This window comes from Phallusia mammillata, chromosome 2, assembly GCF_965637545.1.
Source record: "Phallusia mammillata chromosome 2, kaPhaMamm4.hap1.1, whole genome shotgun sequence".
Classification (NCBI taxonomy): Eukaryota; Metazoa; Chordata; class Ascidiacea; order Phlebobranchia; family Ascidiidae; genus Phallusia; species Phallusia mammillata.
Window position 1 is genome coordinate 6,493,429 of NC_137253.1, and position 27,291 is coordinate 6,520,719.

General features: G+C 38.0%; 1 protein-coding gene, 1 non-coding gene and 1 pseudogene across 3 annotated transcripts; 2 read left to right on the forward strand and 1 right to left on the reverse strand.

Annotated features, from left to right (window-relative positions):
* The first annotated feature begins 2,537 nt into the window (after positions 1-2,537).
* On the forward strand, positions 2,538-9,773 carry LOC145213399 (sushi, von Willebrand factor type A, EGF and pentraxin domain-containing protein 1-like; annotated as a pseudogene). Its single transcript, XR_013856829.1, has 12 exons — positions 2,538-2,750; positions 3,336-3,521; positions 4,140-4,318; positions 4,808-4,921; positions 5,195-5,368; positions 6,366-6,542; positions 6,632-6,844; positions 7,315-7,491; positions 7,806-8,012; positions 8,595-8,771; positions 9,240-9,455; positions 9,512-9,773. The product of XR_013856829.1 is annotated as a sushi, von Willebrand factor type A, EGF and pentraxin domain-containing protein 1-like (transcript).
* A 4,111-nt stretch (positions 9,774-13,884) lies between these two features.
* On the forward strand, positions 13,885-27,291 carry LOC145212876 (C4b-binding protein alpha chain-like). The gene is made up of 17 exons (XM_080081124.1): positions 13,885-13,939; positions 14,270-14,386; positions 14,884-15,072; positions 15,919-16,095; positions 16,562-16,741; positions 17,615-17,728; positions 18,297-18,473; positions 18,958-19,137; positions 20,315-20,524; positions 21,186-21,362; positions 22,536-22,745; positions 23,304-23,492; positions 24,157-24,316; positions 25,014-25,143; positions 25,487-25,640; positions 26,024-26,134; positions 27,149-27,291. The coding sequence occupies exons 1-17, from the start codon at positions 13,885-13,887 to the stop codon at positions 27,289-27,291; spliced, it is 2,673 nt and encodes an 890-aa protein (XP_079937250.1).
* Trnas-gga (transfer RNA serine (anticodon GGA)) lies at positions 15,714-15,787 on the reverse strand. Its single transcript has one exon. It is a non-coding gene; the product is annotated as a tRNA-Ser (tRNA).

Consider the following 27,291-nt stretch of genomic DNA (forward strand, 5'->3'; position numbering starts at 1 on the left):
GATCAGTAATTTCTGGACCACTTACAACTCTGCTATGCTTCATTTTAGCGAAAAAACATAAATTGGACACAGGGCTTATGTACACACAACGAACATATATTAGGTCAGCTTCTGGTATACAATGACACACCTATACCTGTAAAAACGTTTGGGCCACACGTTTAACAATTCAGAAACGCTTGGAAAAACATTGTCTACCTATAGATATCGGTGTGTCACTGCATACCAGAAGCTGACCCAATATATCTTCTTACAATGCTTGCCCCATCCTTTTCTACGAAGCATTACCTTACAAACAGGGGATTTCAATCAATCAAAAGACCGCACTTTATTTCGTCAAGGCAGATTAGGTGGGCAAACACTAGGGTTTTAAAGGTCTTAGTTTGTTACTTTATCGGGTCATTGTACAGATTTGTACCCGTTTGTCAAATTAGTTTTCCGATACACTAAGAGTGACATGCCGTTTTCTCTTATTGAACAGCATGGCAAGACATCAAGGTGTATGTTCAGAAAAATCTCAACACTTCAACTGTAACTGATGAAGAAGATAGATTTGCAGAAAGCTACACAATGGGATACTCTGTTTGAACGAAAAATGTCAACACTTAAATATAGGTGAAATGTCTTCTGAAGCAAACAAACACATCTCCATCAAAATATCAATTTTGTCAAACAGGCAAAACACTTTTTCGAAAAAAATTTTTTTTTTGAATGGCTTTAAAGTGCAAACGACAATTGAACTAAACACAGCAAACCTCGGGTTATCCGAACCCCTTGCACCAAAAAAAATTCCGGATTAGGCGAATATCTGGATTAACCGATGTCGATCAGTTTAAGCCTTAGCACATTTACAAATCATTTGTACCTCAAGTTTTGTCCGAATTAGGCGAAGATCCGGATTAACTGAAATCCGTTTTAACGTTTAAGAGGTTTACTGTGGTTTTGTGTGCAATAGGTAACACGGAGATTATCGTTTGTTTTAGTGGCTCACAATGAAGAAATGCGTGTTAGAGACACTGGTGCTTTAAATGATTAGTTCGACTCGAGAGGAAACTGTGGCAGCATTAGATATTTGCAGCATTAGCCAGGATCGTTCCAGCGAAACAATCTATACGAAACACCTGGAAACAATACCACCCGTTGGAGGAGCCGGAAAATGTGTCAATCATATACAGTATACGCAGTGTTAGCACAGAATTCCGCAATGCGGAGGATTTCGACCAAACAACGAACAACATATTACGCAGCTATTGGCGTTATAGACCGGGCACTATAAGCGACTGGAGTCAATTGGTTCCTCATAAAGAACTAAAATAGGTAATGCAGAATTTATCTACATGCCAAGTCGTATGTTAGTCGTTTAAAGCAGTAGTTCTCAAATATTAGATGCAGCAATTAGGTCCTTAGCGTTCGTCGGGCTAGTATTGTGCGTAAGTTTGTAGCGTTGGAGAACAGCAAAAATAAAAAAGGTAGTATCGAATAAGTGGGCTGGATAGGTTAAAAATGCAAAAATTTAGAATCTAGAAACATTTTATGTTTGGGATCAAATTCCAAAGCTGTCCTGTTTTGTCTATTTTGTAGCACCAAACGCCCAAAATTGCTCCTTGCGGCGAGACAAAGCCATCTAACCTAACCACAGGCGATTTTCAAAATGAGTTGTGCATTTTGTTGAAGGTGTAACTGCAGCGCGTCTACCATCTATCCACCAGTTGTGCTCTCAACTTTGTCGCGTTTTTTAACGCCTGAACGTTGCGAAGCGGTTTCCGACTTGTAAATATTTCAGCACAACTGTGCTGCTACGATTTTACCGGCGAACTAACTCAACTCAACTCAACTCAACTACAGTTTGAAAAAGCATTATAGTTAACAAAGATTTCTGTGTTTAAGGGTCTGAAAATAGTTATCATGAAAAATATTCTTCATCTCGTTGTCATTTTGACAGTGTTCTGTCTTAATGGCTGTTTAGGCCGTGAGTACTTTGTTCAGTAAATTATTGCCATCCCTGTTTATTTAAACTTGTTTTAATTTGCTTCTCAGAATGTACGGACACTTTGCCCACCAAAGTTTGTGTTCTTTATCAAGGCCTCGGGCTTTACACGCATGGGAGTGTTGGTCCTTTGTGTTACAAAACCTGCAACCCAGTTGAATGTGACGGTACGGGGTGTTTTGCATTCTAATTTCTATTAAACTCACAACGCATAAGATTGGAAGGAATGTTAAGCAGAATATGGACGACATACAGAATATGGACGACATAAAAAATGCATCACACAATTCGTCAAATAGTTTACATATAGACTTGAATAAAAAGAAAACGAATTTGTTTTTGTGTTTTATTACACGTAAAAGGCAATGAATCGATTATATAACACTTTAAACGACAACTTAGTTAGATAATATTTTTAAACATTTTGTACTTTTGCGCACGCGCTGTTGCTGCAAGGTCGAATAAGCTTATTAACCCACTGCAACCCCTCTCGAATATTACATTTTTCGCATATTTTTTTCCTAAAACTGACAACTTACATTTAGTGGATGCTACAGCCTAAGTAAACATCGTCAAAATAATAGATTTTACGTGCAATTTGTAGTAACGCCATGCGTTGGCATGCCGACCCAAGCGGAACGACTCACTCGGCCGGAACCACTGTTACGTACAGGTGTGACGAGGGTTACACCTTGGTGGGTCCAGAGAGCAACACGTGCCTCCTCAACGATTCTTGGACGGAAAATACCAGTTTGCATGCTAAGTAAGTCGGTTCTCACTTTATTTTAACCTATTTCCAGCAAATATTATCAACTGACAAAAAGGTGGTAGGTGGTATACAATCAGCACATATCAATGTTTCAATACTTGTTGTTTATAGTCTGAAGTACAAGTAAAAAATAAATTCATAAAAATTAAGTTCTCTGGCAGTTTTATTTTCGCTCGGGCAACAATTTTTAGTTCCTCTAGTACTCTTTACTGTGTACTGTTTGTTAGTACGATTTGGTCCCTAGTAATTCTGTCAAAGCTTTAGCGCATTTGTTGATTTAGATTTCCCAATTTTTTGCTGTGGCGCTATAGATCAAATTAAGGATACAGCTTTATTTAATTTACAACATATTAATCGGTGCTGCACAAACTAGAAAAGGTAATCCAAAATGCCATTAAAATTTTCGGGGTACACTGAAAACGGCACTGTACCTTATGTTTTCTATTCCTAAATATATACAGTCTACCACAAGTAGTAGCGTGTGGTGGCATATATGGTTTTACAACCGCTTGGTTAATCATACATTACTGTTTCATTTTATTTCTGAGCACTGTAAACGAAATAATTGTTTCGTTTCAGATTGTCCAGACCCTCCTACCAGTTCAAATTTGATCCTGTCTCCCACTGGACCATACATCCTTGATGACGTGGTGATGTATAGTTGTGTAAATCAGGCAGCCGTTCCGACAGAGATTTACAACCTGTGTCAATCACCAGCAGGATCTTTGGATTGGTCAGTACAGGTCGCTCCCACATGTAATGATGGTAAGTTTATTCATTGGTTATGGACAGGACCACGAAAATATAAATATTATGAACGAAGCGTTTATGCAGAACAGCGATCACGGTGCGCGCATATATAAATCATAATAGTTTTGAATTAGTTTTATCGAAAAAGCCGGCCACCAAGCATTTCCATACGGCAAGCCACATCTTTGTGACCGCCTGATTCGGCGACACGCTTTTAGTGGGTTTTCCGTTTTTGAGCTGAACTTTTTTTGAAGTTTTGTTTTCAAAATTTTTTGGTCCTGTTAAACTTTAATAATTATGACGTTTATGAGCCCTGATCCAAGCCCCTTGCTGCGTTTTCTCTGAATAAGCTTTTATCGTACTTCCCTAAATTAATTAGTTGCCATTTCCAGTTTATCAACTAATACAATTAACGCGCTGTGAACCAAAAACGTCTCTAGTGGTCCTTGAACCACCGGAAGGAAACCACTGCCCTAAGCGCTAAATTTTTCTGCGCAATCTGCGCATTTCTCTGCATGATAATAGGTTTTATTTTAACATACTAAATATCATTATAGTATCACGTTTAACCCAGAAAGAGGAAAATGACTTAAATAAAACTGGTATTCCAATTTAACTACGTATTTTAAACAGCTGATAAATGTGGACCAATACCCATGATCGAAAGCGACGGTATAAACCCAGAAAACAGAGACTAAGCCGCCGGAAGTGAGGTAACATATCAATGCAACCCACGACGTAGCATGCTAGGGTCAGATTTCAATGAAGTGAAAATGGAACATGGATCAATACAGCACCGAGGTGTATACAAGGTGCGCAAATAATTGGACAAATCAATTCAACACAAAACAAGATAATTAATCCATTTCGACAATGAATATCGATACCAATTGGCTCTAATAATCGGATATCGACAAAATATTATTATTCAACATGAAGTAAGGGATAAATAACCTGTTGCTGTCCGGTATATTATATAAAAGATTGTTGGTCTTCCAGCAGCTTTTATTATAAAAATTCGACATTTACATGAGGGTAATGGGATATCTTTAATGAAGAATTTCTTGAAAAGCAACAAATGCAAGAAAACACATAAAAATGTGCATTTTCATATGGAAGCCCAGGCACTGCATGGAATGAGAAAAAGGAAACAAATCACACATACTAATTGCTGTTTTCCCCTTTCTTCTATTGGATTTATTCACTAAATTCTGAAGTAATTGTCCGTAACAAAGTAGAAAAATGTTTCTCTGGAATTACCAAGGATATACTTTGAATCAAAACTACTGGTTTGCTTATAGAGTGCAAGGACTTTCAAGATTGCACAATCATTGTGGACTTTGATTACTGTACCAACACACTTTACACGACAATCAATGAAGAATATTGCCGAAAATCATGCAATATTTGCACCAGTAAGTCAATGTTTTGGGTTTATTGCTGATGCGACTACCGAGGTTTTTTAGTCTTTGGCACCACAAATTTAATTAAAAATTGTTTTGAACCTGCATTTTAAACCTTGGTAAATAAGGTCTGTTTCAACTGCATTACACCCTAAATATGTTTAACAAGTATACCAGCCAGATTCCGTAAAAAAAACGTACAAACAATAGTGTGGTGAAGTAGTATGGTTAAGACGTGTTTATGTATGATCTTTGTCCAGATTTACAAGTTTCTTCTCCCCGCAGCATGCGGTGCACCGCCGGCCGGTGATGGTGTGAGTGTTGCTCCAGCTGGTCCATACGTGCAAGGACAACAAGTCAACTACACCTGCGCAAGCGGCGATCTGAGCTACACGATCAAACTATGTTTAGATGATGGTACTTGGTTATTTGAACAAGAACCGACCTGCAGTGAAACAGGTATGTTACTTACAATTTTAACATTAGCGGTAAAGCTTCTAACATGCGAAATCAAATTTTGCACTAAATTGATAGGTGGCGCCAAAAGCATAACCTAAAGTGTGCCGGTAGGCCTATAAGGATTGGGGTGAGTTTTTATGAAACTTAGTTCCCGACTTTCAATTTATTTCCTAACCCTGAAGTAACTCTCCTGTTTACGTCGTCTTTTGAAATTTAGCAGACTGTCGTGGGTTCAAACGTTAGTAGCTCAAGCCCAGTGATTCTGAAACTGATATGGATCGCGTACCACCAGACAACTTTTTCTATCGCTGCGTACCACTAAACCCTGTTTGAATGAATAGACCAAGAAATAGGCTCCTTTTCTCAACCTAGCTAGCATATTTTGCAATTTCAAAGAATGCCCAAAACAAGAGTTTCGCCAGAACCAGGGCTGATCAGTTGGGTCAGTTGAGTTGCAATTTAAGATCGGACATAATAGCTGTAGCAGAAAACTACTCGCGTACCACCTAAAAAGTTCCAGCGTACCACTGCGGGTACCACAGTTTCAGAACCACTGCTCTAGCCGAATTTCCATTCTAACCTCGAGTGATATAACCTTACAACACACTGGTTGGATTCTCTTCGACATTTGCAATGTATAGATTTTGGTATTAAAACTTTACATATGGATGCATGACACTAAAAATATGTTTTCTGGTGTAATACGTCATAGGTGTAACTGCTGAATTAAATCGTCCATAATGCAGAATTTTTTAGTTTTGTTTAGCATTATGTTAAAGTTGTTTTCAAATTAATTTAAAAAACTTTTGTGCTTTCTAAACTACAAATTGGACGTGACATGTCTTAACCAAAGTGTTGATGAACATTTTCTGAACATTTGAATAAGAAAGCATGTCGCTTTTTACGTCATTTTGGGCCGTTATATTTATAATTATACTTATAAACAGATCTGTGTGTAGTGTTCCAAAGTGCATGAAATTGTATTCATATATTCCAGATTGTAACAATCTTCCAACTAACCCAAACCTTATTAACACACCCAGCGGAAGCGGACATAATAACGGGGTTGTGGTGGCTTACAGCTGTCCGGAAGGCTTTTTGCAGCTTCCCCCATACAACAACACTTGCAGTGGTGGAGCTTGGTCAGAAGGCGAAGCTGGACAATGTCTTAAACGTAATTAAATGGTTCCAATAACACACATTGAAAAAGTTCGACGTTTAAAATCGCGTATAAACTCATCTAAATTGATAAAAACTTTTCAGTTTGCAGTGATCCTACTCCGGTCGGTTCGTTCCTCACAGTGTCCAGTGTTGACTTTCCTATTGAGCTAGAACCCTATAAAGACCTAATTACAAATACTGTTGTCGGGATTACGTATAATTTCAATTGTACTGGTGGTCGCCTTGAGGGAGCTGCGAGCATCACATGTTTATCGAACGGGTCTTATTCCGCCGAGCAACCGGTTTGTGTTCCAGGTTAGTACGTCCGTTTTCGTGAAATTTACTGTCAACAATGCAATTGTGCTATAAGATTCTTGCGCTGGTGTCATCTCACCCGCTTGCAATAACATTTGCTACCATTCAAAAAACTTGCCGACGAAACAATATAAGCAACAAATAAGCACCCTACTTGTCCCACTTATGCAAGAATCTTGGGGAAAAATGATAAACTGAGTTTGAGATATATGGCAACATAATCCAACAAACCAAATCCAGCAACCTTCTTAAATTAGCCTGGATGCTGTGTTTAGTGTGCTGCTATCTAAATGCAATAGACAAGAGAATACACAAATGAGTTTCTCCGAGCCCTTATCATTAACTTGTGTATTCAAGTTACAAATCGCGTTTGGCCAAAGTACCAATGTGCGTTTACCTTGGGTGCTATTAATTTAAGGTCAATATTGACTTGGTTACGCCTATTTAGTGTGCTGTCTCTTGTGTCGTAGATTGCACTGATTTGCCAACGAACCCCAGTCTTATTAACACACCAAGCGGCACAGGACATAACAACGACACTGTAGTGATATACACCTGCCCTGATGGCTTTGTACAGGTTCCCCCGTTTAACAACACTTGCGAAGGAGGAGCTTGGACTGAGCCAGACGCCGGAAAATGTCTTAAAAGTAAGTGTATGGTTTTAATGGCACGAAGTGAAATTTTTTAACTTGGATAAGCGATGGCCTGATTTGCTTGAATTATAACTATTTATTTAAAAAGTCATACGAACGGAATGATTATGGTATTACGCCTACCATACTGTGATTGACATATGAGTGTGTTCTGATCGCTGGTCTGCAATGAAGCTTCAGGGCTTATCCCAATTGTGGGTTTATGCTCATCTTAACCTATTCGAACGCAAATAAAATAGCTAAATTAATAGGTGTAAGCTATATCAAAACATATCGTGACTTCATATCGTTTTTACTTTTTTGCACAGTCTGTCCAGTTCCAGAGTTGGACCCGTTTCTTGCTGTGGCTGCTGATTTACCAATAGAGCTAAACGTTTATGCAAAATACATTACTGAACTTGTTTCTGGGGTAACTGTACATTTCGGATGTACTGGTGGTCGACTGCAGGGGGCTTCAAGTGCTACATGTTTGGAAAACGGAACTTTTTCAGCTGAGGTCCCCGTTTGCATACCAGGTCAGTACAAACGCTTTGTGACAAACAGTCCAACAACGTAAATCATCAGGGTTGCCATACCGTCCTTATTTCTAAGATTTGTCCTTATCTTTCTAAGAAATGACCTCGTTTTTGTCTTGAGTCCGTATTTTGTCTTATTTTAACGATTGTAAGTCAAATCCCCGCTACAGGTAAAAGTAAACCAATACCTGAGCTGTCCAGAGATGCACGAAGTATTTTCTACGAACAAGGAGATGCTGGAACAGGTCGTTTTTGGCCAAACCTACGGCATGTGACATGTCATGTCTCGTATAAATGCAAATATTTGTTCATAAACTTTCGTTATGTTTTATATAAAAGTTTAATTTTTTAGTTGTCCTTGTTTTGGGGTCCATCGCGATGGCAACCCTGACTATAAAACCACTTGGCAAAACAATTACATTTTGCATTAAAGGACCAGACACGGTGCCTAATTAAACTTAACCTACTTTGGTAATGATTACAGGTGCTCGACCAGTTTGGTGCTAATCTGTATTACTTTAAAGCAGAGCATAGTACTTTGCATGATGTGCAGTACATTCAATTGGTGTGTATTTTTTTTAGACTGCCCTGATATGCCAACGGCCCCCAATGGCTTTAACACACCTGATGGCACAGCACATAACAACGGTACTGTAGTAAATTACAACTGCACTGACGGCTATACATTGGTTCCTCCTTTACGTAACGCTTGTGTGCGTGGAAATTGGAACGAATCTGAAGCTGGAAAATGCTTAAGACGTAAGTATCGCTTGTTCCTGACATCTTATATTGCAAGTAAAACAGTATGTTATGGTATAAGTTTGCCTTGTGTCTTACGCTTTAATGCATGATAAGTTTTACTTAAATCTGTATTAAAAAAAGTGGTAGTTCATTAGAATTTAATTTTAATGTGCTCAGACAATATTAGTTCGATGATACATTATTATTATGAGTAGCCTATACATTCTTTAAATGATTAGACTTTTGTTTGATTTTTGCGGGCATGTACGCCTCAATTTATTATAAGTTTCACGTTTTTTTCATTGTGGTTTTACTTCATGAAATTTTATTGTGCGCAGACAATATTAATTCGATGATACAGCCTTGTTATGATTAACCATCCTTAAAATGATTCAACATATTGCTTAGTTTCAAAATTAACCACACTAAAGACAAATCGAATGAAATAGTAAATGCAAAAAAATGAAACTTATTTTTTTTGTGAAGGTTGCGACAATCTCTTCGTTGGGGAAGTGGATCCATTGCTCAACAGTTATTTTGTCATACCAGAAGATGTCTTGAAATATGCGCAATTTCTCGCTGGTGCGGTTGCTGGAGTTGGGATGAACTTTAACTGTAGCAACGGTAATCTGTTGGGCGCGTCGTCCACGGTTTGTCAACAAAATGGTACCTGGTCCGAAAACTTGCCTGAATGTCTAGCAGGTAAGCCCGCTTTATCAGGTTTCATAATCCCCGAAACAAATTTCAAATTTATTTAGATTGTGGACCTCCTGAACTGGGCAATGACCTCGAATTGGTGACAACACCAGCTTCATTCACAGAAGATGTGGTGGTTCAATACCAATGCAAAAATGGTGCAGACATTGGAGACGTAATTTCCATATGCCAAGAAGACGCAACATGGAGTTTGAATGACCTTCCTGGCTGTGGACCTTAGAACCAACCGCCAACCTATATAGGCACAATAAACGACGAAATTTTGCCACTGATGCAAAAAAAAACTGTATTTTTTCCCCTTAAATCCCCAAATCTAACTAAAAGTCTTGTATATGTCTACTGTTGGTTGTGCTTCTTTGATGTTTTGTCCTACAGTGATCCCCTGACCTCTTTATTTACCTCGCAGTTACCCGGAATAAAACCAAATGTGAATTTATGTGACTTTGGAGTGTATGGGACCTTTTTCAAATATCGCGTACGTTTGGGAAACAACATGTGCACACTAAATTAGGTCGTTACTGAGATTGTCGTCGTTTATATGACGTTATTCTTATCTTACGTCATTAGAATGTGAATTAAACCGTTTTGTTAAATGATATCAGATGGCATTGTTTTTCAAAACTTACTAATGCACGAATAAGTTTATGGTAGAAAAAGTGCCACTAAAAACAAACGCAAATTAAAAATAGTCATGGTTCTGCGTTTGCCATTTGTAACACATAAACAATGTTATTTATAAAATGATAGTACATGTACTTAATGGGATGAGAACGTGCAGTTTTTCAAAAACACTCAGAAGTCACTAACAGTGATTCTGTTATCAAATCAGAACTAAACACACCGAATCCTTATAGTACAGGGGTTCCCAACCTTTTTACGATCCCGTACCACTTGGGCGCTCTGCACTGCCACACTAATGTGCTCTACAGTGCTCTATGGCAGGGCTACTCAAACTTTCTTGCTCTGCGACCCCATTTCAAAACAGAAATGTCTACGCGACCCCTTGATGGGTATAGCCCAGGGGTGCACAAGCTTTTCGCTATGACAGCCGCATCACAGATCTTTATTTCACAAACGGCCGCCAATTGCCTGCTTGCTTTGGTTTCAAAATTACTGATTAAAGAAATACTTATATTATATATATTTTATGACGTCATAATCTATATTGTGACGTTTGTGGTATCTGTTTTTTCGCATTGTTTGCACACAATAGACATAAATCAGTCAGGCGCATGTGGCGACTAGGCTGGTAATACTCTTTTAAGTTCCACAGAATGTGTTTAGAGCAGTTTAAAAATCAAAATATTTTGAGTTGTTATTTTCGTCACTGTCGCCAGTCCATGTATTCTAATAAACATGTCCACGGCCGCACAAACGCCAATGAATGTACGCACATATACCATTTATTGTGACTGACATAATAACGCATAATGTTTCGCGACCCCAAAATTATATCCCGCGACCCCAATTGGGGTCGCGACCCACAGTTTGAGAAGCCCTGCTCTATGGTACCACTTCTTGCAGAACAACTAATTTGTTCAAATCATATTTCTAGCTTAATCTCCAAAACAGTAGATAATGTCTATCAAGAGCAATCATTTGACACAATTAACGCCCACTGTGCCACAGCGTTGTTCTGCTTTTCATAGCAACTATGCTTTTTGTTGAGAATTGACATGACCTGTATTTTGAAGATCATAATGATACGAAACAACAGGAACAGTTACATAACAATGACAATAGGCCTTGGGAATGTTTGTTTTGTGAACAAAACCAGATAAACAAAATAGAAAGTTGCAAATCGAGGTTTTTGCGAACAAAACAGAAGCTACTCGCGTACCACCTGAAAACACTTCGCGTACCACTAGTGGTACGCGTACCACAGGTTGGGAACCCCTGTTATAGTACTTTGCTCTAGTCAGGTTTGTCAAAACATTCAAAACAAACAAAAGATAAAACTAAAATGGCTTTAAAATAAAGAAGGAATTGATTCGTGTGTGCTAATCAATTTTAAAGCAAGTATAGGTAGGTGTACCTGTACACGCAAAGCATTCTGATTGGTTAAAATCCTCCGCAATGCGGAACACTGCCTCGTTGGCACGAGGCCGCAGTGCGTTAAAACAGATTGACAAATTATTTCCGATTCGTTTTTCGCATAACAATTGTTCGATTGTGACGAGCCATTTTTTCGTTGGAACGATCCCGGGACGCGTTCGACGTGACAAATCATTTCCTCTTTATGACAGTGTTGCTTAGAAACCTCGATCGTATCCACGTTGGGTCTATTATTAAGTCGCAGTGCCTGTTCAGTCCATACACCTTAAATATTTTCTCTTCTGCTGTACGAAACATAATCATCGCTAAGTAAATTAAAATGGCAATAAAAACAAAACCCTAGTAGCCACATTTAATCAATTGCAAGGCAGTCACTAACATAAAGAAAGTTTAGAATGCTATATCAATGCAAATATAGACTCTAAAATCACTGTTTCTCAGGTCAAAAAACCCAAATTTTGTAAGTTAGTACAAAATGAGATTCAAGAATGTCGAGACATGAAATCATGTTTTGACAGAAGTATCATTTCTGTGCTCATCCCGCATTTCTGTGCTCATCCCGCAATCCAACCAATCAGAAGTCTCCACGTGAATCAAAGTAGAACAAGCTCCAATAACGCATGCGCCACCTAGGGACCAAGTAGGACCGCCCTTGCAAACAGGCAAAATGCTTGGCAACCCAACCTAACATCACTTCTTTGATTTTTCCTCTTGCTTTGACGAATATTATACCATATCGGGCCCTTATACCATTGGCAGCTGGTGTATTAGGAGCCCACGCTAACAGCTGTTGTGTAGGATTATTCGTGTCACACTTAATTACATAAAATGGACTAAGTACTAGCTGTAACGTTTGATTTAGTGTGTTGAGCTTAAACGCTGATCGTTGACAATAAAAAGTGTTTACGGCGAAAAACGGAGAAGCATTAGGTCGTGACAAACCTCGAGTTTCATTTGTTAAATAGAAACAAACATGAAGTAATTTAAACAGAACAACCTACAAACCAGAAATATCTGCCCAAAAATGAAACATTTGTGGACCTAAATGCACAAGACACAATTTTTAGGTCCATGTTGAATGCCCTTCTAACAACGTCGGTTTTAGGGCAACACATTAGATGCTATTTGCAAAATCCATAAAGTAGGACAACACATTAGATGATAATTGCAAAATCTATACCAGGACAATGTATAAGATGTTATTTCCGATATCTGTATCAGGCGCAAAGAGCAGTTGTGAGAGAACGGAAATGCTCGGAGCTCCTGAGGAGAACATCTCACACACCACATGACACGGTTTAACACAACGTGGAAGAGCTACCTGGAAATAAGCGGAAACTCTTTGTCATCGCTCGTACCGAGAAGGTTTGCTCGCTCGGCGCAATGCGGACGATTTCAACCAATCAGCGTACGGGACGTAGCAAACAGTTTTGCAACCTCCAGTTCGAATGCAGAATCTCTGCACAAAAGCTATTGCAGGTGGTGAACACAGTATGTGCTAATGTGCTGTTTGGATGTCAAGAACATGATAAATGTTGACCAGTACAATATAATGGCGCCTTTTTAAAAGGTTATTGTATCACCATATTCCAACACTAATTCGTATTCCATATCCAAAGGTTTCGTTTGGGGCCAAACAGCTGCTGAATCGCCCTTTAAAGTGACAGTAAGGGCCGAAATACTGTGTTTTAATGATATTTTTGTTACAACTGCCTGGGTACCCTCACCTTGTAGTGTTTTGAAAAAGATCCCAATTGAATCGAAGTCGCTCAGCGAACAGAAACGCTTTTAACGTGTTAGGTCATATTGTGCTCGGCGGAATAACACCAAGCTCCCCATGTGGGATTTAAATTCAACATCATAAACTTCCGATCGAGGGAAATTAATGACAAACACATGTCTAAAAGCAGTTTGAACATCAGCATTTAGATTTGGAACGTAAGGGCATATAAAACACAATCCTTGGCACAAACTACCAACCTTGCATGCAGACCTCATTGTTAAGCAAAGGTGGTTGGCAAACACGCGGAAGCAACGCACCGAGCCATTGTCGCATTTGCGAAAACATTCCGCAATGCGGAGGATTTCGACCAATCACATTTCGCCATTACTTGGAGTGAGTATCAGTATCAAGGATGTTTAGTTCATTCGGTTGTGTGGTGTGAATAGAAGGTATCGTCATAAATTGCTAAAGTGTCCTATCGAGATATCTTTATGCTGTAAAAATATCTAAATACTTGTATCTGCTGTTAGTTTTTAGCGGTATAGTTTTTAGCGGATTGTTCATAAAGACATTAGGTATTTTTTCCGCTGTGTTCTTTGAATCCACATTAGAAAATTTCTTCCAACAAAATCTGTGATGAAGATTTTTCTTCTTGTCTTGGCAGTCGCATTCGGCACGGTCCTGTGCCAAGGTAAGTAAGTAAAATACAAGTATCTGAATACACGCCCGAATCATGCCTGATTTCGAATCGTTTTCAAAAGCCACAAATAGGATCAGGACCTAGCAAAATTCCAATACAAGAGTATGAGTATAAAGTCAGGTTTGAATCAAGCCTATTTTCTTAAAACTTTAGCCCAATCCCGATACGAAAAGCCTAACCTGACTTTCAAATCCGGTTTAACTCCAATTACCGGTATGGTGATAAAATGTTAGCATGACTCGGCAGTTACGCCTTGTCAGCCTTTTCAATGTTTTTGGTTAAGATATAAGTTGCAGTTTTACTGAGTTCACTGTTCTTCAGATTGCGTCGACGAGTTGCCACAAAATGTCTGTAATGCTTACCTTTCAACCGGACAATGTGTTCGCGCTGACATGCAGGTCTCGTGCTATAAAACTTGCAACCCATCAGAATGTAACGGTAAGTGTGAATTTATTCTTAGAAAAATGAAAATATAAAATCACTTTTATAATCTTACTCACTAATTTAACGAAAAAATATTTACAACAAAATGTCTCTAATGCTTTTCTGAGAAGTTTTATACAGGCAAACTGCATGGTAAGTTTTTCCCTTACCAATTTGTGTCAGTAATACAAAAATGTATAAACAGTATTTGCTTTTAATTCGATTTTTAACAAATATTTTTGCAGGGGTAGATTAACTGGTCTACAGCCAGACATCCAACCATTAGATAACCACAAAAGTTTTAATGTTTTTGACATATTAATTACAGTTGTTGATGTATAAATACATAAGAATCTGTCCCGAAATCAATCTGTCCCGAAGAATGTATGACCACACAACGTTAATCCGCCACCAACAATTTTAACCCCATCTGTTTAGGAAAATTAAAGAGAAATAAACTTGAAGTGTTGAATTTGTGTATCAAGGAAATTTATCATAACGATATTTTTCAGACACCCCCTGTCCAGGTTTACCACAAATCGGGTCAAACGGCGGTAACTCTCCAGCAGGAACAACCCATGTCGCTGGAACCATTGTTACCTATAGCTGCAGTGCTAACTATGTCCTGGTAGGCCCTGAAACTAACACCTGCTTGGATGATGGAAGCTGGAGCGAGAGCACAGCACCCACTTGCGAGCCAGGTACATCCGATTTTTAACATCCTGTGCATACGCGACTTTCAGCTAGAATTTTCTGTAAGCATGTTTGTGAAAGCGCTCACCTTTGAACCAGTCGCGAGAGCAATTGCGATTTTAGGATTTTTTTTCCAAGAGGAATCAACAAACATCCGCTACGTGGCGCTAACGTGCGCGTACTAGCTAATAGTTCAAATCTCAAACTTATTATCATCTGGTTAAATCAGTGGTTCTTAAATTTTTAAACTCTTTGCCCATAATGGTCCATTCGCAACTCGCGGTCCTGGCTAACTTTAGTTATGAAACTAAATATGCCCTTTTCCGAAACAAAACCTAAAGTTAACAACTATTTATTCCATGCATAACTAATCCAACATCAAATACATGAATTGTGTTTAGTTTCGCTAGGCTGTACCAAAATTGGGCTGTCATATTTTTGTTTTTATTTTGTAATGTTTAAACACTATAAGTTTAAGATGAACATAAATTCATAACTGGGATCAGCCCTGGAGCGTCTATGCAGACCAGCGATCACGGCACACTCATACATAAATCACAATACGCCAGGTCCATTGAAGGCGCCATACCGAATCAGCCGGTCACCAAGCATTTACCACCATATGGCAAGGCGTAAGCTAGAAACATCTAGCCTGCGGTGGGATTCGAACCCACGACAGGAGTCTTTCCGGGACCCGCGCTGTACCAACTGAGCTACGCAGGCTCAGTGGAAAATCCGCCAAAAGTCGAATCAAAAGCACCGTTGCCTGCCTCGTATGCTGCACATGTCAGCTTTGTAGTAGGGGATCGCCAGATTGACCAGTTTAAACACTATAATTGTATTTTTGTCATTAGAATGTCCCGTACCCCAAACCAATGCCGAACTTTCAATTTCCCCCAGTGGGCCTTACAAAGGCGGCGACACGATTACTTACTCGTGCGTCGACCCTCTGTCTGTGGAAGTCGGTGAAACGACAAGCACTTGTAACGGAACCCACTGGAGCTTGGATGTTCTCCCAACGTGTGACGCGTGTAAGTTTGAACTTCTTTTTTAGGATTTAGAAACATAATTTTTTTTACATGAAATGTTTTAAAACCTTAGTTTTTGATATCAATATGTATTTTAAAAGGGTAAAATGATTCCATGGGAATAAGGTCTCAGTGCTCTTTTGTGCTAGAACAGTGGTTCCCAAAAGGAAAAACGTTTTGAAACTAGAGAGAAGGAATTTACTTTTCATAATTTTACACTTGGTTTGTAAATAGACACTTCGCTCTTATGATATTACCTGTGAATTTAATAAAAGACCCAATTTTAAATTATAAGAGTATGCTTTAGCATCGACTGTGGTATATTAGGTAGGAAAAAAAGTTTTAAACTCTTAAGGAAGGAATTCGACCAAAAAGTTGGGTAACCAGAGTGTTGGACCATTCGGCTGCACAACACCTTTTTAATTTAAATAGTTCGGACTTTATGTAACATCTACGCGTATTAAAAAAGCTGATGCATGCGGCCCCCCTCCCACGATTACAAGCGAAGGTATAAACCCAGAAAACCGAGACTACGCCACAGGAAGCAACGTGACCTATGAATGCAACGATCGACGTTTACTGAAAGGTTCCAACATTAACACGTGTTTGGATGGAAAATGGTTGTATCCTGCTCCAGTCTGCTATCAGGGTTTGTATTACAATAGCTTAAACGCAGTGTATTACTGCAGTTAGAAAACACATTGCGTTTTGTAATCATATCTCAGTCCTACAATTACAGCTTTGCCATCAATGCGTTTTGCCAAAAAAGGCCTTGCCTACTTTTTAAGTGTTAATCTCCGATTTGTTCTTCATGAGCAAAATTTTTCTTTAATGAGCAAAGTCCGAAACCGGACTTGAAACCAAAATGTTTTGATAAATGCCCACATTAGACCAGAAAGCGAAACTTATTAACACAAATCTGGTCAAGGGTGAATTTATGCTCAAATCAACCCAGTTTTAATTAAACTAAAGAACCCCTAATAAACCCGACTTAAAAAAAACGGAATCAACTTACCATTCTGTTCTTAACAACAAGTATGTTTTATAGCGTTTCACTAAAGAGTTGAAAACGGGCCTAAAACTGGAGCCCGAACCCGGCTCGAACCCGAAAGTACAAGCCCGAAACCCGACCCGAACCCGAATCGTTTTAGAAAATCCCGTATAGGCCCGAAAGTTTGATTGACAGGCAATAAAGCCTCAGAAAAGACCAAGACAACCAACACAATAGACAATTGGTCTTAAACAAACCGTTTTAGTGCATTTTGACATTAGGTCAGGACCAGCAAAAGGCTACTTAGCTCGCTAAATTTTTTTAAAAACATGCTGAGCCCGAACCCGGCCCGACCTTCAACTCTGTTTCACTATATACCCTAATTAGGGCGCCTTAAATGAAAATTATCTGACTTGAAATTGTAAAAATAACTGCTTGAAAAGCAAACATTATCGATGTAGTAGAAATGGCAGGACCAGTCAATTTACAATTTTCAAAAAAAATGCTGTTTATTAGCGTTGCACTTTGCAGATTGTGCAGACCAACAAGATTGCACGGTTAACGTGAATTTCAACTACTGCGACTGCGTAGACTACGAGGCTTACAATTTGGAGTATTGTCGTAAATCATGCAACAAGTGCACTAGTAAGTAAAAAGTCTTGTATTTAGTTTGAGATGTGAAATCTGTTTCAGCCGCCTGTTAACTCGCCCTTCTTTACAAGCCACAATAGTTAACTGCACTTAAAACATCGCGCTTCAACCGCTAGAAATAAGTCCGGCTACATTGCAAAGCTGTTGAATTAAAAAAATCTGAGGAAGTTGGTGACTTAAATTTAGTTCAACTGATAAGGCCCAGCTAGGTTAAAGCAATGCACCTTTAAGTTTCTTGCCAATGGAAACAACAAAAACCAAAACAGGATTAGACCCAAGAGCCTTGCAAACACAACTACTTGCATTTCGACTGTTTTACCTAGTATTGGTTTCTTTTTTACCTACCATTATTGCAAGAAGGGTTTTTAACAAAGATTGCAAAATCTATTTCTAGTGAGGATGCTAAATAAGTTGGATCAAATACTAAAATCATAAAAAGGAGTAAAGGAGATCAATTGGTGATTTTAAAGCTGTAAAAACAAAACAAAAAGATTAAAAGATCACACCACGAGTGTGTTTTGCCGAAACACTGAAGAATAAAAAATATTTTTGTGTGTAAAAGGTTGCACTGCACCCCCGGCCGGCGATGGTGTGAGCGTAGATCCCCCTGGTCCATACGTACAAGGACAATGTGTTAACTACACTTGCGAAAATGGAGTTCTTATCGGGTACAGCGACAATCTGTGTTTGGGTGATGGTGTTTGGTTGGACGAAGAAGGACCGATATGTTCACAAACAGGTTTACTTTATCACGTAAAAAATCTGAAAAGGGGGTTAAACCGCCGATGCCCTATTTCCTACCATAAATGTTTATAGTTTATTTTGGCATGAGGAGAGCTAACAGATCGACTCAAACAAGCCTGTTTAAAGTTATTCAAATTCCGGTTTCGTTTGTAATGTCACGTAACAAAAAAACATTTATTATGTCATAATTCACAATGTATTTTGCGGAGCGTAGAATTTGGGTTAGCAAATGCGGGAAGCAGATATAAATGGGTTTGGTATTCCTGATCTAAGGCCAGGGCAACTCCTACCAGCTGTATTTATTTTACTTTTGGCTTTTGCACTAGTTCTACTTTGCCTTCGTTGTTTGCAAATTTACAGACTGGCGATGCCTTTATAGGTGGATAATATATTTCGTTTTTACAACTTTCGTATTAACCGATTTTAAGCTTAAAGCACTTGTACTTCACTTCTATAACGGTATTTTCGTTTGAGCTTAGATTGTGATAATCTCCCAACGGATCCCAACGGTGTAAATACGCCAAGTGGAACTGAACATGACAACGGCACATTGGTGCAATACGGCTGCTCAGACGTTACTTATCTACTGCTCCCACCAATGAACAACACATGTGAAGAAGGTGTTTGGTCTGAGTCTGTGGCTGGCCAGTGCTTAAAAAGTAAGAACAGTTTAATTTTAGCGTAAGAGAAAGCACACAAACACACATATATGTATGTGTGTATTTGTACATAAAAAAAAAACTCTGGATGACTTCAGACTTGTTAAAGTTTTTAGTCTTAAACATATGTTACGGAAATTTTTTGGCAACCTTGAAATGTAAAGAAAGTTGTTTTGGGGGCGAGATCTTTGACGCGTCTCAACTATCACGGTTGTATTCTAGTACCCAAAGCTACTTCCCTAATTCGCAAAACGCTATAAGATTCTGTACTGACGGCTAATTGCTAAAACCAAGTTACAACGGTGACTTCACTGCTGTCCAAATCATATATATTATTAATAATAAAACGTCTGCTGTTAAATCACGTCACGACACAACACAACAGCACCAAAAATCATACACACTTTTCCGGGGCCATGAGAGAACTGGTTCACAAAACACGAGGAAAACTACGTCACACGCCCCAAGCAAAGTGAGCAATCACGATGCGCCACGGAAAATCACTAAAGCGGGGATGCGTTCGAATTTTACTAACGGTAACATACAAAAAAATATTAAGTGAAAAAGGGTGAAATGAATATGCCCAAGCAAGTTATGCAAGAAAACAAAGCCATCAAACAATATAAAACACAAAAAACAAATATAAAACGATAAATAAGATTATTGCGGAAAACAAATGTATTAACTAGATATTAATAAGCGTGAGAACAAAAGGGCGAACTTTATAGTGATTAGCAACACTAAGTGAACACCGGTTCACGTTACACATACATGTTGATACGGCAAAAAAAAAGCTTATTGCTCTCTTATAAAAAAGTGTTATGTATAAAATTGTAATGACGTCATCAAATATTACGTTATTTTTTGTATTTTGTAGAAAAAAAGCCATTTAGACTTACATCTTGCGTTTTTGTTTACTGCTCGCATTTTGTCTTTATTGCTGACATTTGCTTAGTGCAAAATAACAGTGAGTATAAGTATATACTACTGTATGATGGCTGGTGCCAGTACAGGCCGTATCAATTTTCAATAACCTACAAAGCAGACTTAACCTCGAGTCAACGTCCACAAAAAAATACCAAATGTTGGGTTTGTTAACAATAAATAAAACAAATGCAGATTCTTACCCCTCTAGCAATCACTCTTGAATTTTAAACTGTATTGCTTTTTTGTACAGTTTGCCTTCCTCCGGACTTGTTCGATACGAATCTTAATTTTGTTACCGAACTCCCAGAAGATCTTCTAGAATTCCAGGAATACATCACTCAAGCTGTTTCTGGTGCAACATTGAAGTTTAACTGCGGCTATGGTTTGCTTGATGGGGCAACAAGTATTAAGTGTCAGTCAAACGGGACATGGACAGATGATTTTCCAGGCTGTATGCCTGGTAAGTACAACATTTTTTGGCCAATTGCAAATCCAACAATGTAACTTCGCAAAACTTTGCTGCCGGTGTTGCTTAAAATCTGTCTCAAAAATAAATTCCTATTGGTACCTAAAATGGAATTCTAAACCTGAACAACTGTGATTCATTATACTTGCTGCTTTTATTAACTTACATTGATATATCGGTGTCAGATAACGGGCCTATTGCGCTTACGTGCGGGTTTTTTTCGAAGCTTGCGTTGTGTATAATTAAACTAACTATAAATGCAACCCAGTTTAATACATTATAAATCATATGTTTATTTTGAAATGCACAAAAGTAAACTACAAAAACACTGGGAAAAAAACGTTTCTTAACTTCAGTGAAACGAAATGTCCCAAAATGTACAAAGACACAGATAAATTATCACAACCGGAAAAACTTAACTCATAGTTATTTTAATTAGTGGCGGTTGTTGCATTCTGCAGTAGTAGTACGTTGTCAGCATGGTGAGGTAATTTTGCACCAGTTCTACTTTTCCTTGGTTGTTTGCAAATTTACAGACTGACGACGCCTTTATATGTGATTAACATTTTTCGTTTTTACTACTTTCGTGATAACCGATTTTATGCTTAAAGCACTTGTACTTCACTTCTGAAACGGTATTTTTGTGTGAGCTTAGATTGTGCCAATCTACCAACGGACCCCAACGGTGTAAATACGCCAAGTGGAACTGAACATGACGACGGCACTGTGGTGCAATACGGCTGCTCTGAAGGTTATTTACTACTCCCACCAAAGAACAACACATGTGAAGAAGGTGTTTGGTCTGAGTCTGTGGCTGGCCAGTGCTTAAAAAGTAAGAACAGTTTAATTTTAGCGTAACACAAAACATACAAACACATATATTGTTTCTATTTGAATAAGACACGAATGATGCCCCGTATTGCTTAGGACCTATCACCTAAGCCTTAGGTGATATATATACATAAAAAACTTTGGATGACTTCAGACTTAAAAAAAGTTTTCAGTCTGTAACATTTATTACGGAACTTTTTTGGTAACCTTTAAATTTTAAGAAAGTTGTTTGGATGCGATCTTTAACGCGAAACCTATCCCGATTGTATTTTAATATCCGAGACTCCCTAATTCGTAAAACGATCCAAGATCTTGCACTGACGGTTTATTGCTAAAACCAAGTTACAACGGTGACTTCGCTACTGGCCAAATAATATATATGTATTGAATGATAAAACGTCTGCTGTTAAATCACGTCACGACACGACACAACACTACTGCACCAAAAGTCGTGTACACTTTACCGGGGCCAGGAGAGAACTGGTTCACAAAACATGAGGAAAGACTACGTCACGCGCCTCAAGCAAAGTAACCAATCACGACGTGCCACGAAAAATTACTGAAGCGGAGATGCGTTCGCATTTTACCCGTGTTAACAAGTATTACGTAAAACAGGGTGAAAATGTAACACAAGAAAACAAAAGCGGTAATAATAAGATTGTTGTGGAAATCAAATGCAATAACTAAATGTTAAATCAGCGTGAGAACAAAGGTGCGAACTTAACAGTGAACAGCAAAACTAAGTAAACACCATTTCACGTTACACATACATGTTGATAGGGTTGGAAATAGCTCATTACTTTCTTAGAAAAAGTTGTTGTGCATAAAATTTAAATGACGTCATCAGATACCATTTTGTTTGTATTTTGTGGACATATGCCATTAAGGCTTACATCTTGCGTCTTTTTTTTTCAATGCGCGCATGTTGTCTCTATTGCTGACATTTGCTTAGTGCTAAATAACAGTGAGTATAAGTATATACTACTGTATGATGGGTGGTGCCAGTACAGGCCTTATCAATTTTTAATAACCTAATAAAGCAGACTTAACCTCGAGTCAACGTCCACAAAAAATACCAAATGTTGGGTTTGTTAACAATAAATGAAACAAATGCAGATTCTTACCCCTCTAGCAATAACTCTTGAATTTTAAACTGTTTTGCTTTTTTGTACAGTTTGCCTTCCTCCGGACTTGGTCGATACGAATCTTAATTTTTTTACCGAACTCCCAGAAGATCTTCTACAATTCCAGGAATACATCACTCAAGCTGTTTCTGGTACAACATTTAAGTTTAACTGCAGCGAGGGTTTGCTTGATGGGGCATTAAGTGTCAAGTGTCAGTCAAACGGGACATTGAGCGATGATTTTCCAGTCTGTCTGTCTGGTAAGTACAACATTTTTGACCAATTGTTCCTTTAAATCTTTCTCAAAAATAATTCCAATTGGTACCTAAAATGGAATTCTAAACCTAAACAACTGTGATTGATTATGCATGCTGCTTTTATTAACTTACATTTACATATCCGTGTCCAAAAACCGGCCTAATGCGCTTACGTAGAGAGATTGTTTTAAACTTGCGTTGTGTATATTTAAACTAACTTACATTTATTGATCAGAAAATAAGTTTTTTAAATGGTTTAATGTCAACAAACAATGGTATTGTACGCTGTAAACTTTCTAGCCCAAACGAATAGTTGTATATAGTATTGACTGGGGATGCTCAAAGTAACTGGGTAGAATATTCTAGAATAATTGTTTCGAATCTAGAATATCGAATCAAATTATTAAGTCAATCAGTTATAAATGCAACCCAGTTTAATACATTATAAAACGTATTTTTATTTTAAAATGCAAAAAAAGAAACTACCAAAACAACAAAAAAACACTGGGAAAAAACTGTCTCAACTTCAGCAGTAACATTTAAACATTTGTCCAATAACAGCTTGTCCGTCTACACCGCTGCTAACAGGAGGAGACTTTGTCACTTCCAACACGTCCAATCCTGTTGGAACGACGATCATGTACTTTTGCAATCCAGGATACATAAAATCAGGAACCGATAACACCAACGAGTGTATTGGAAACGGAGAATGGATGTTCCCCTCTGTCACAGAAGTGTCATGTATTTCTCGTAAGTGGTATAAAAATATTGGGTCACAAACACAAAAACACCACTAGAAACCCTGCACTAACCTAATTTTTAAAAAGTGAAAACATGCATTGGGTCAGAAAGTTATAAAAAACCTAGATATATCAATGCACGATTTTGTTTTATTTTCTGTTCATTTGCATTATCGGTCGTGTTTAGCTACATAGCCCCAGGTTGTGCACCCTGCTTTAGACTAAATGCTCCACATACGAATGATACAAAGCTCATTTGTTACGAAAAACAAAGTGAACATTCACTGTTCCACCAATACTCTTTGTTTGTGTTTGGTAATCTCAGCACATCATTGTCGTGTTTATGTTACATTACATCGTCCTGTAAGTATTTTTAACCAATTATTTTATCCACGAGCAACTTTAAATGCTTACCGACATTTTACCTGGGAGACTCATTCCGTGTTTTTTTTTAAGAAAAAGGTTTGAACAGTTTCTGTATGGATTTTACCATAATCTTTAAAAAAGGTGAATTTTTTTGTTTATTTGTAAATAGGTTCGAATGTCAGTGTTGCAGTTGCATGGATATACAAAACATTTCTGCACACTAAATACGACCCATTAACAGACTGTTTTAATTGTTAACAAGTAATGTGTGTTTTATCCTTGACATAGATTTTTGTTGTTTTCTGCAGCCAAGTTACTCGCAATTTTCGATGGCAATTCGGAACTGGACCAATGTGTTGAACGGGAATCAAGTTTGAGTTCACCCAACCCGCACATGCAGACTGCTGGCGGTGTGCTTACTAGAGCAAACTTTCCCATTTACTTTGCTGAAATTGACAGATTCATGGAGTAAGATAAACTCATGTTTTGCATTTGTTTTATTAATGCCCGCTACCAAGATAAAATTTAACCCAACTAATCACACAAAACAGTTTAAAGATATAGCGTAAACAAATATTATTATTATTACTATTAATGTTATTTGCCCCAACCTTTAACAGTTTGTAGCCTTTATAACCCCTAAAGCTGTGCCGTAAATAATGACAAATTTTGTGTATTACGAATAACAATATGGGTGGGACACAATAGACAATGTCTCACTTAACACCATAGAACAGGGGTGGGGAAACTGCGGCCTAAAGGCCGCATGCGGCCTTTCGGGACACTAAGTGCGGCTTTCGATGTCAGAATACCTTTTAGGATGTTGATAATACACACTGCACCAGGCACTAAAAACTAGACAGAAACGTATTTTTTTCGTTTACGGAACGGAACACTGGTAAAATATACCCCGGTTACGGAACACTAGTCTAGGGTATATTTTTAATAGTATGTAGTTTTGTGAGAGGGTGGATTTCTAAACACCATAGAGACAAATCAGAGCATGTTATTTTAATTTTCATGCATCAAGTAATGTGCAAAAATGCAATATTTTAGATACTGGTAAAATCGGTTGGATTTATCTGGAAAAAAGGCATGATTTACATAAAATATAGCTTCATTTCTTACAACCCAGTTAATAAATATTCAACTCTGTGATTTACAGACTCGGCGATTGGCTTTCGTTGAACAGCAACAGTTTGTTTGCAATCCATCAGCATTCGGGAACTTGTTCAGAAGGCAACGGTTTTTTTGATGTTGTGATGACTTTCGGTGAAACTGACTATGTAACATCGGTAGGAAACGGTAGTGTTTAATTAAAACAACATTGCTGTGTTTTTACATAATATAACCAATATAACCGAACAAGCACATATTCTTCCGGCGAAAAGCCACCGAAAATCGGATTTTTCGTCGATTTTTTGAGCCTCAAGACTCGAAAAAGGGGAAAGGCTATCGCCTTAGGGGGTTTTCCAAGAGAAAGAACATTTAAAATCCTTTTTTTGTTTAGCTAAAACTAAAAAACAATGTTTGTGCAATACCTGTCTCTTTGCTCAAGTAAAAGACGCACAACAACTGCTATAAAACATTTTAAAAAAATTCCTGTTTTAACTTATCATATCTTAACATTCATTTCAGTTGCAAATGATGGAATATGCATGTAATTTCTGGGACCTTGCGAATTTCCTCGGGTGTGCAATTGATCACCAATACTCTATGGGAGGCGAGGCGGATGTAAATATCACTATTATCTTCAGCGACAATATCGGTCGAGAAGATCCCGCAGTGTTGAGTAAGAATACTGTACCTTAATTGTAAATAAAATACCTTTAAAAAATGCTTTAAAACTTTGAGTATGATTGGCATTTTTTAGATAGTGTGTCAGTATATCACTTTAAAATGCCTTAAATTTCAGCATAGACCCATTTTGACACTTCTTTGAAATTAAACAAATGATTTTTTTGTTTCTATTTAACAAACTAATGATGATTCTTTGCAGACAATTTAAACGTTTTTTCCTTTTTTTGCCTAATGGTAACTTAATAAGGGTTCTGAACCTTTTTTCGCACTTGAACGGTTTGCATTTTTGTGCTGTTTTTAGTTTCAAAATTTTTATATAACATAAACTTAGTGCTTATGTGTCTATGTATGGAACTTAATTAAGTTTTTGTTCAGATGTTCAAAAAACTGTGGCAGACGATTATCGAACAAACAATCCCGACTTTAAGATCTTAACCGTATCAGCTTTAAATAGCAGTGATATCGACTATCAGGCGAACTCGGAATGTAAGTCTATTGTTTGCTTTGTTCGTTAATTGTGGGTGAGCAAAAAGACGTGTTTATTACGTATGGCCCGGACTACTTACAGTTTCAACTATTTTATACAATTCTTTTTTTTTAACGTAACAGATCATTGAGTAGAATCAGCTAGAATGCGTTCATGCAGACCAGCAATCACGGCACATTCATGCATAAATTGTAGTACGCCAGGCCCATTCCAGGCGATATTTCGAATCAGACAGTTGCGAAGCATCCCATATGGCAAAACACTGCTTTAATAGTCTAGATCAGGGGTCACCAAACTACGACCCATTTCATCCGGCCCTCGACCACATTTTTTGGTTTGCCAAATCGTATTGATAACTTTGTATCATTCAAAAATTAATCTACTTCTTACGAAAAATGTAATAATATTACGTAGTTTAATAGGATTACAACGCCCAGGATTGATCCAAAGTCAGTTTGTTACGTCACAGACAAGACTACTAGGTTCAATTGTGCGCAAACAAATGCCTTTACTTGTGACGTAACATACAAGCATTGCTTGTAAGAGACGACCTATAAAATTTAACAGTCGCATCACCAGATTTTAAATGGGATTGTAGCAAGACCAAATCTTGGCGCACCTAGAAAAATCGCCTCGCGGGCTAAGTTTTGAAAGGCGGCGCTAGGACATGTAAACTATGTGTCCCGCGCGAATTATTTTTAGACTTATCCGGCCCGCAGTCACAAAAGTTTGGTGACCCCTGGTCTAGATCATTCAGCAAAATGGCAAAACTTTAATTCTTTTGATTCCCTGTGTAAAAAATGGAGTTGCTAATATTGATTCCAAACTGCAATACATGCCCGAGGGCTGCTGCTTCGATTTTAAATCCTAATGTTTGACGATTTTGCAAACCTAGAAGGATTTAAAGCAGTTTCCTGATTGTGTGTATATACTAGTGTAGTGTTTTTAACTTTTATGTTTCACTTTAAGAACAACTAAAAATATGACAACAAAATATCCTTTTTTGAACCCAGTTCTCAGTGAGATTGCATGCGGAACTAACGTCACTTCCGGATGCAAGTACTTTCTGGGTTCGATGTATGATGACGTCAACAATGACCTAGTCTCCGATTTTCTTGAAAAACTTGCAGTTATAGAATTTGATGACAATATTTAA

What these genes read in the sequence shown, in the direction of transcription:
- LOC145212876 (XM_080081124.1), top strand. Translation starts at nt 13,885, where the DNA reads ATGAAGATTTTTCTTCTTGTCTTGGCAGTCGCATTCGGCACGGTCCTG. An exon ending in ATCATGCAACAAGTGCACTA is followed by an intron (nt 17,729 to 18,296) that starts GTAAGTAAAAAG and finishes TGTGTGTAAAAG; the next exon opens with GTTGCACTGCACCCCCGGCC. An exon ending in AAACTGACTATGTAACATCG is followed by an intron (nt 25,144 to 25,486) that starts GTAGGAAACGGT and finishes CATTCATTTCAG; the next exon opens with TTGCAAATGATGGAATATGC.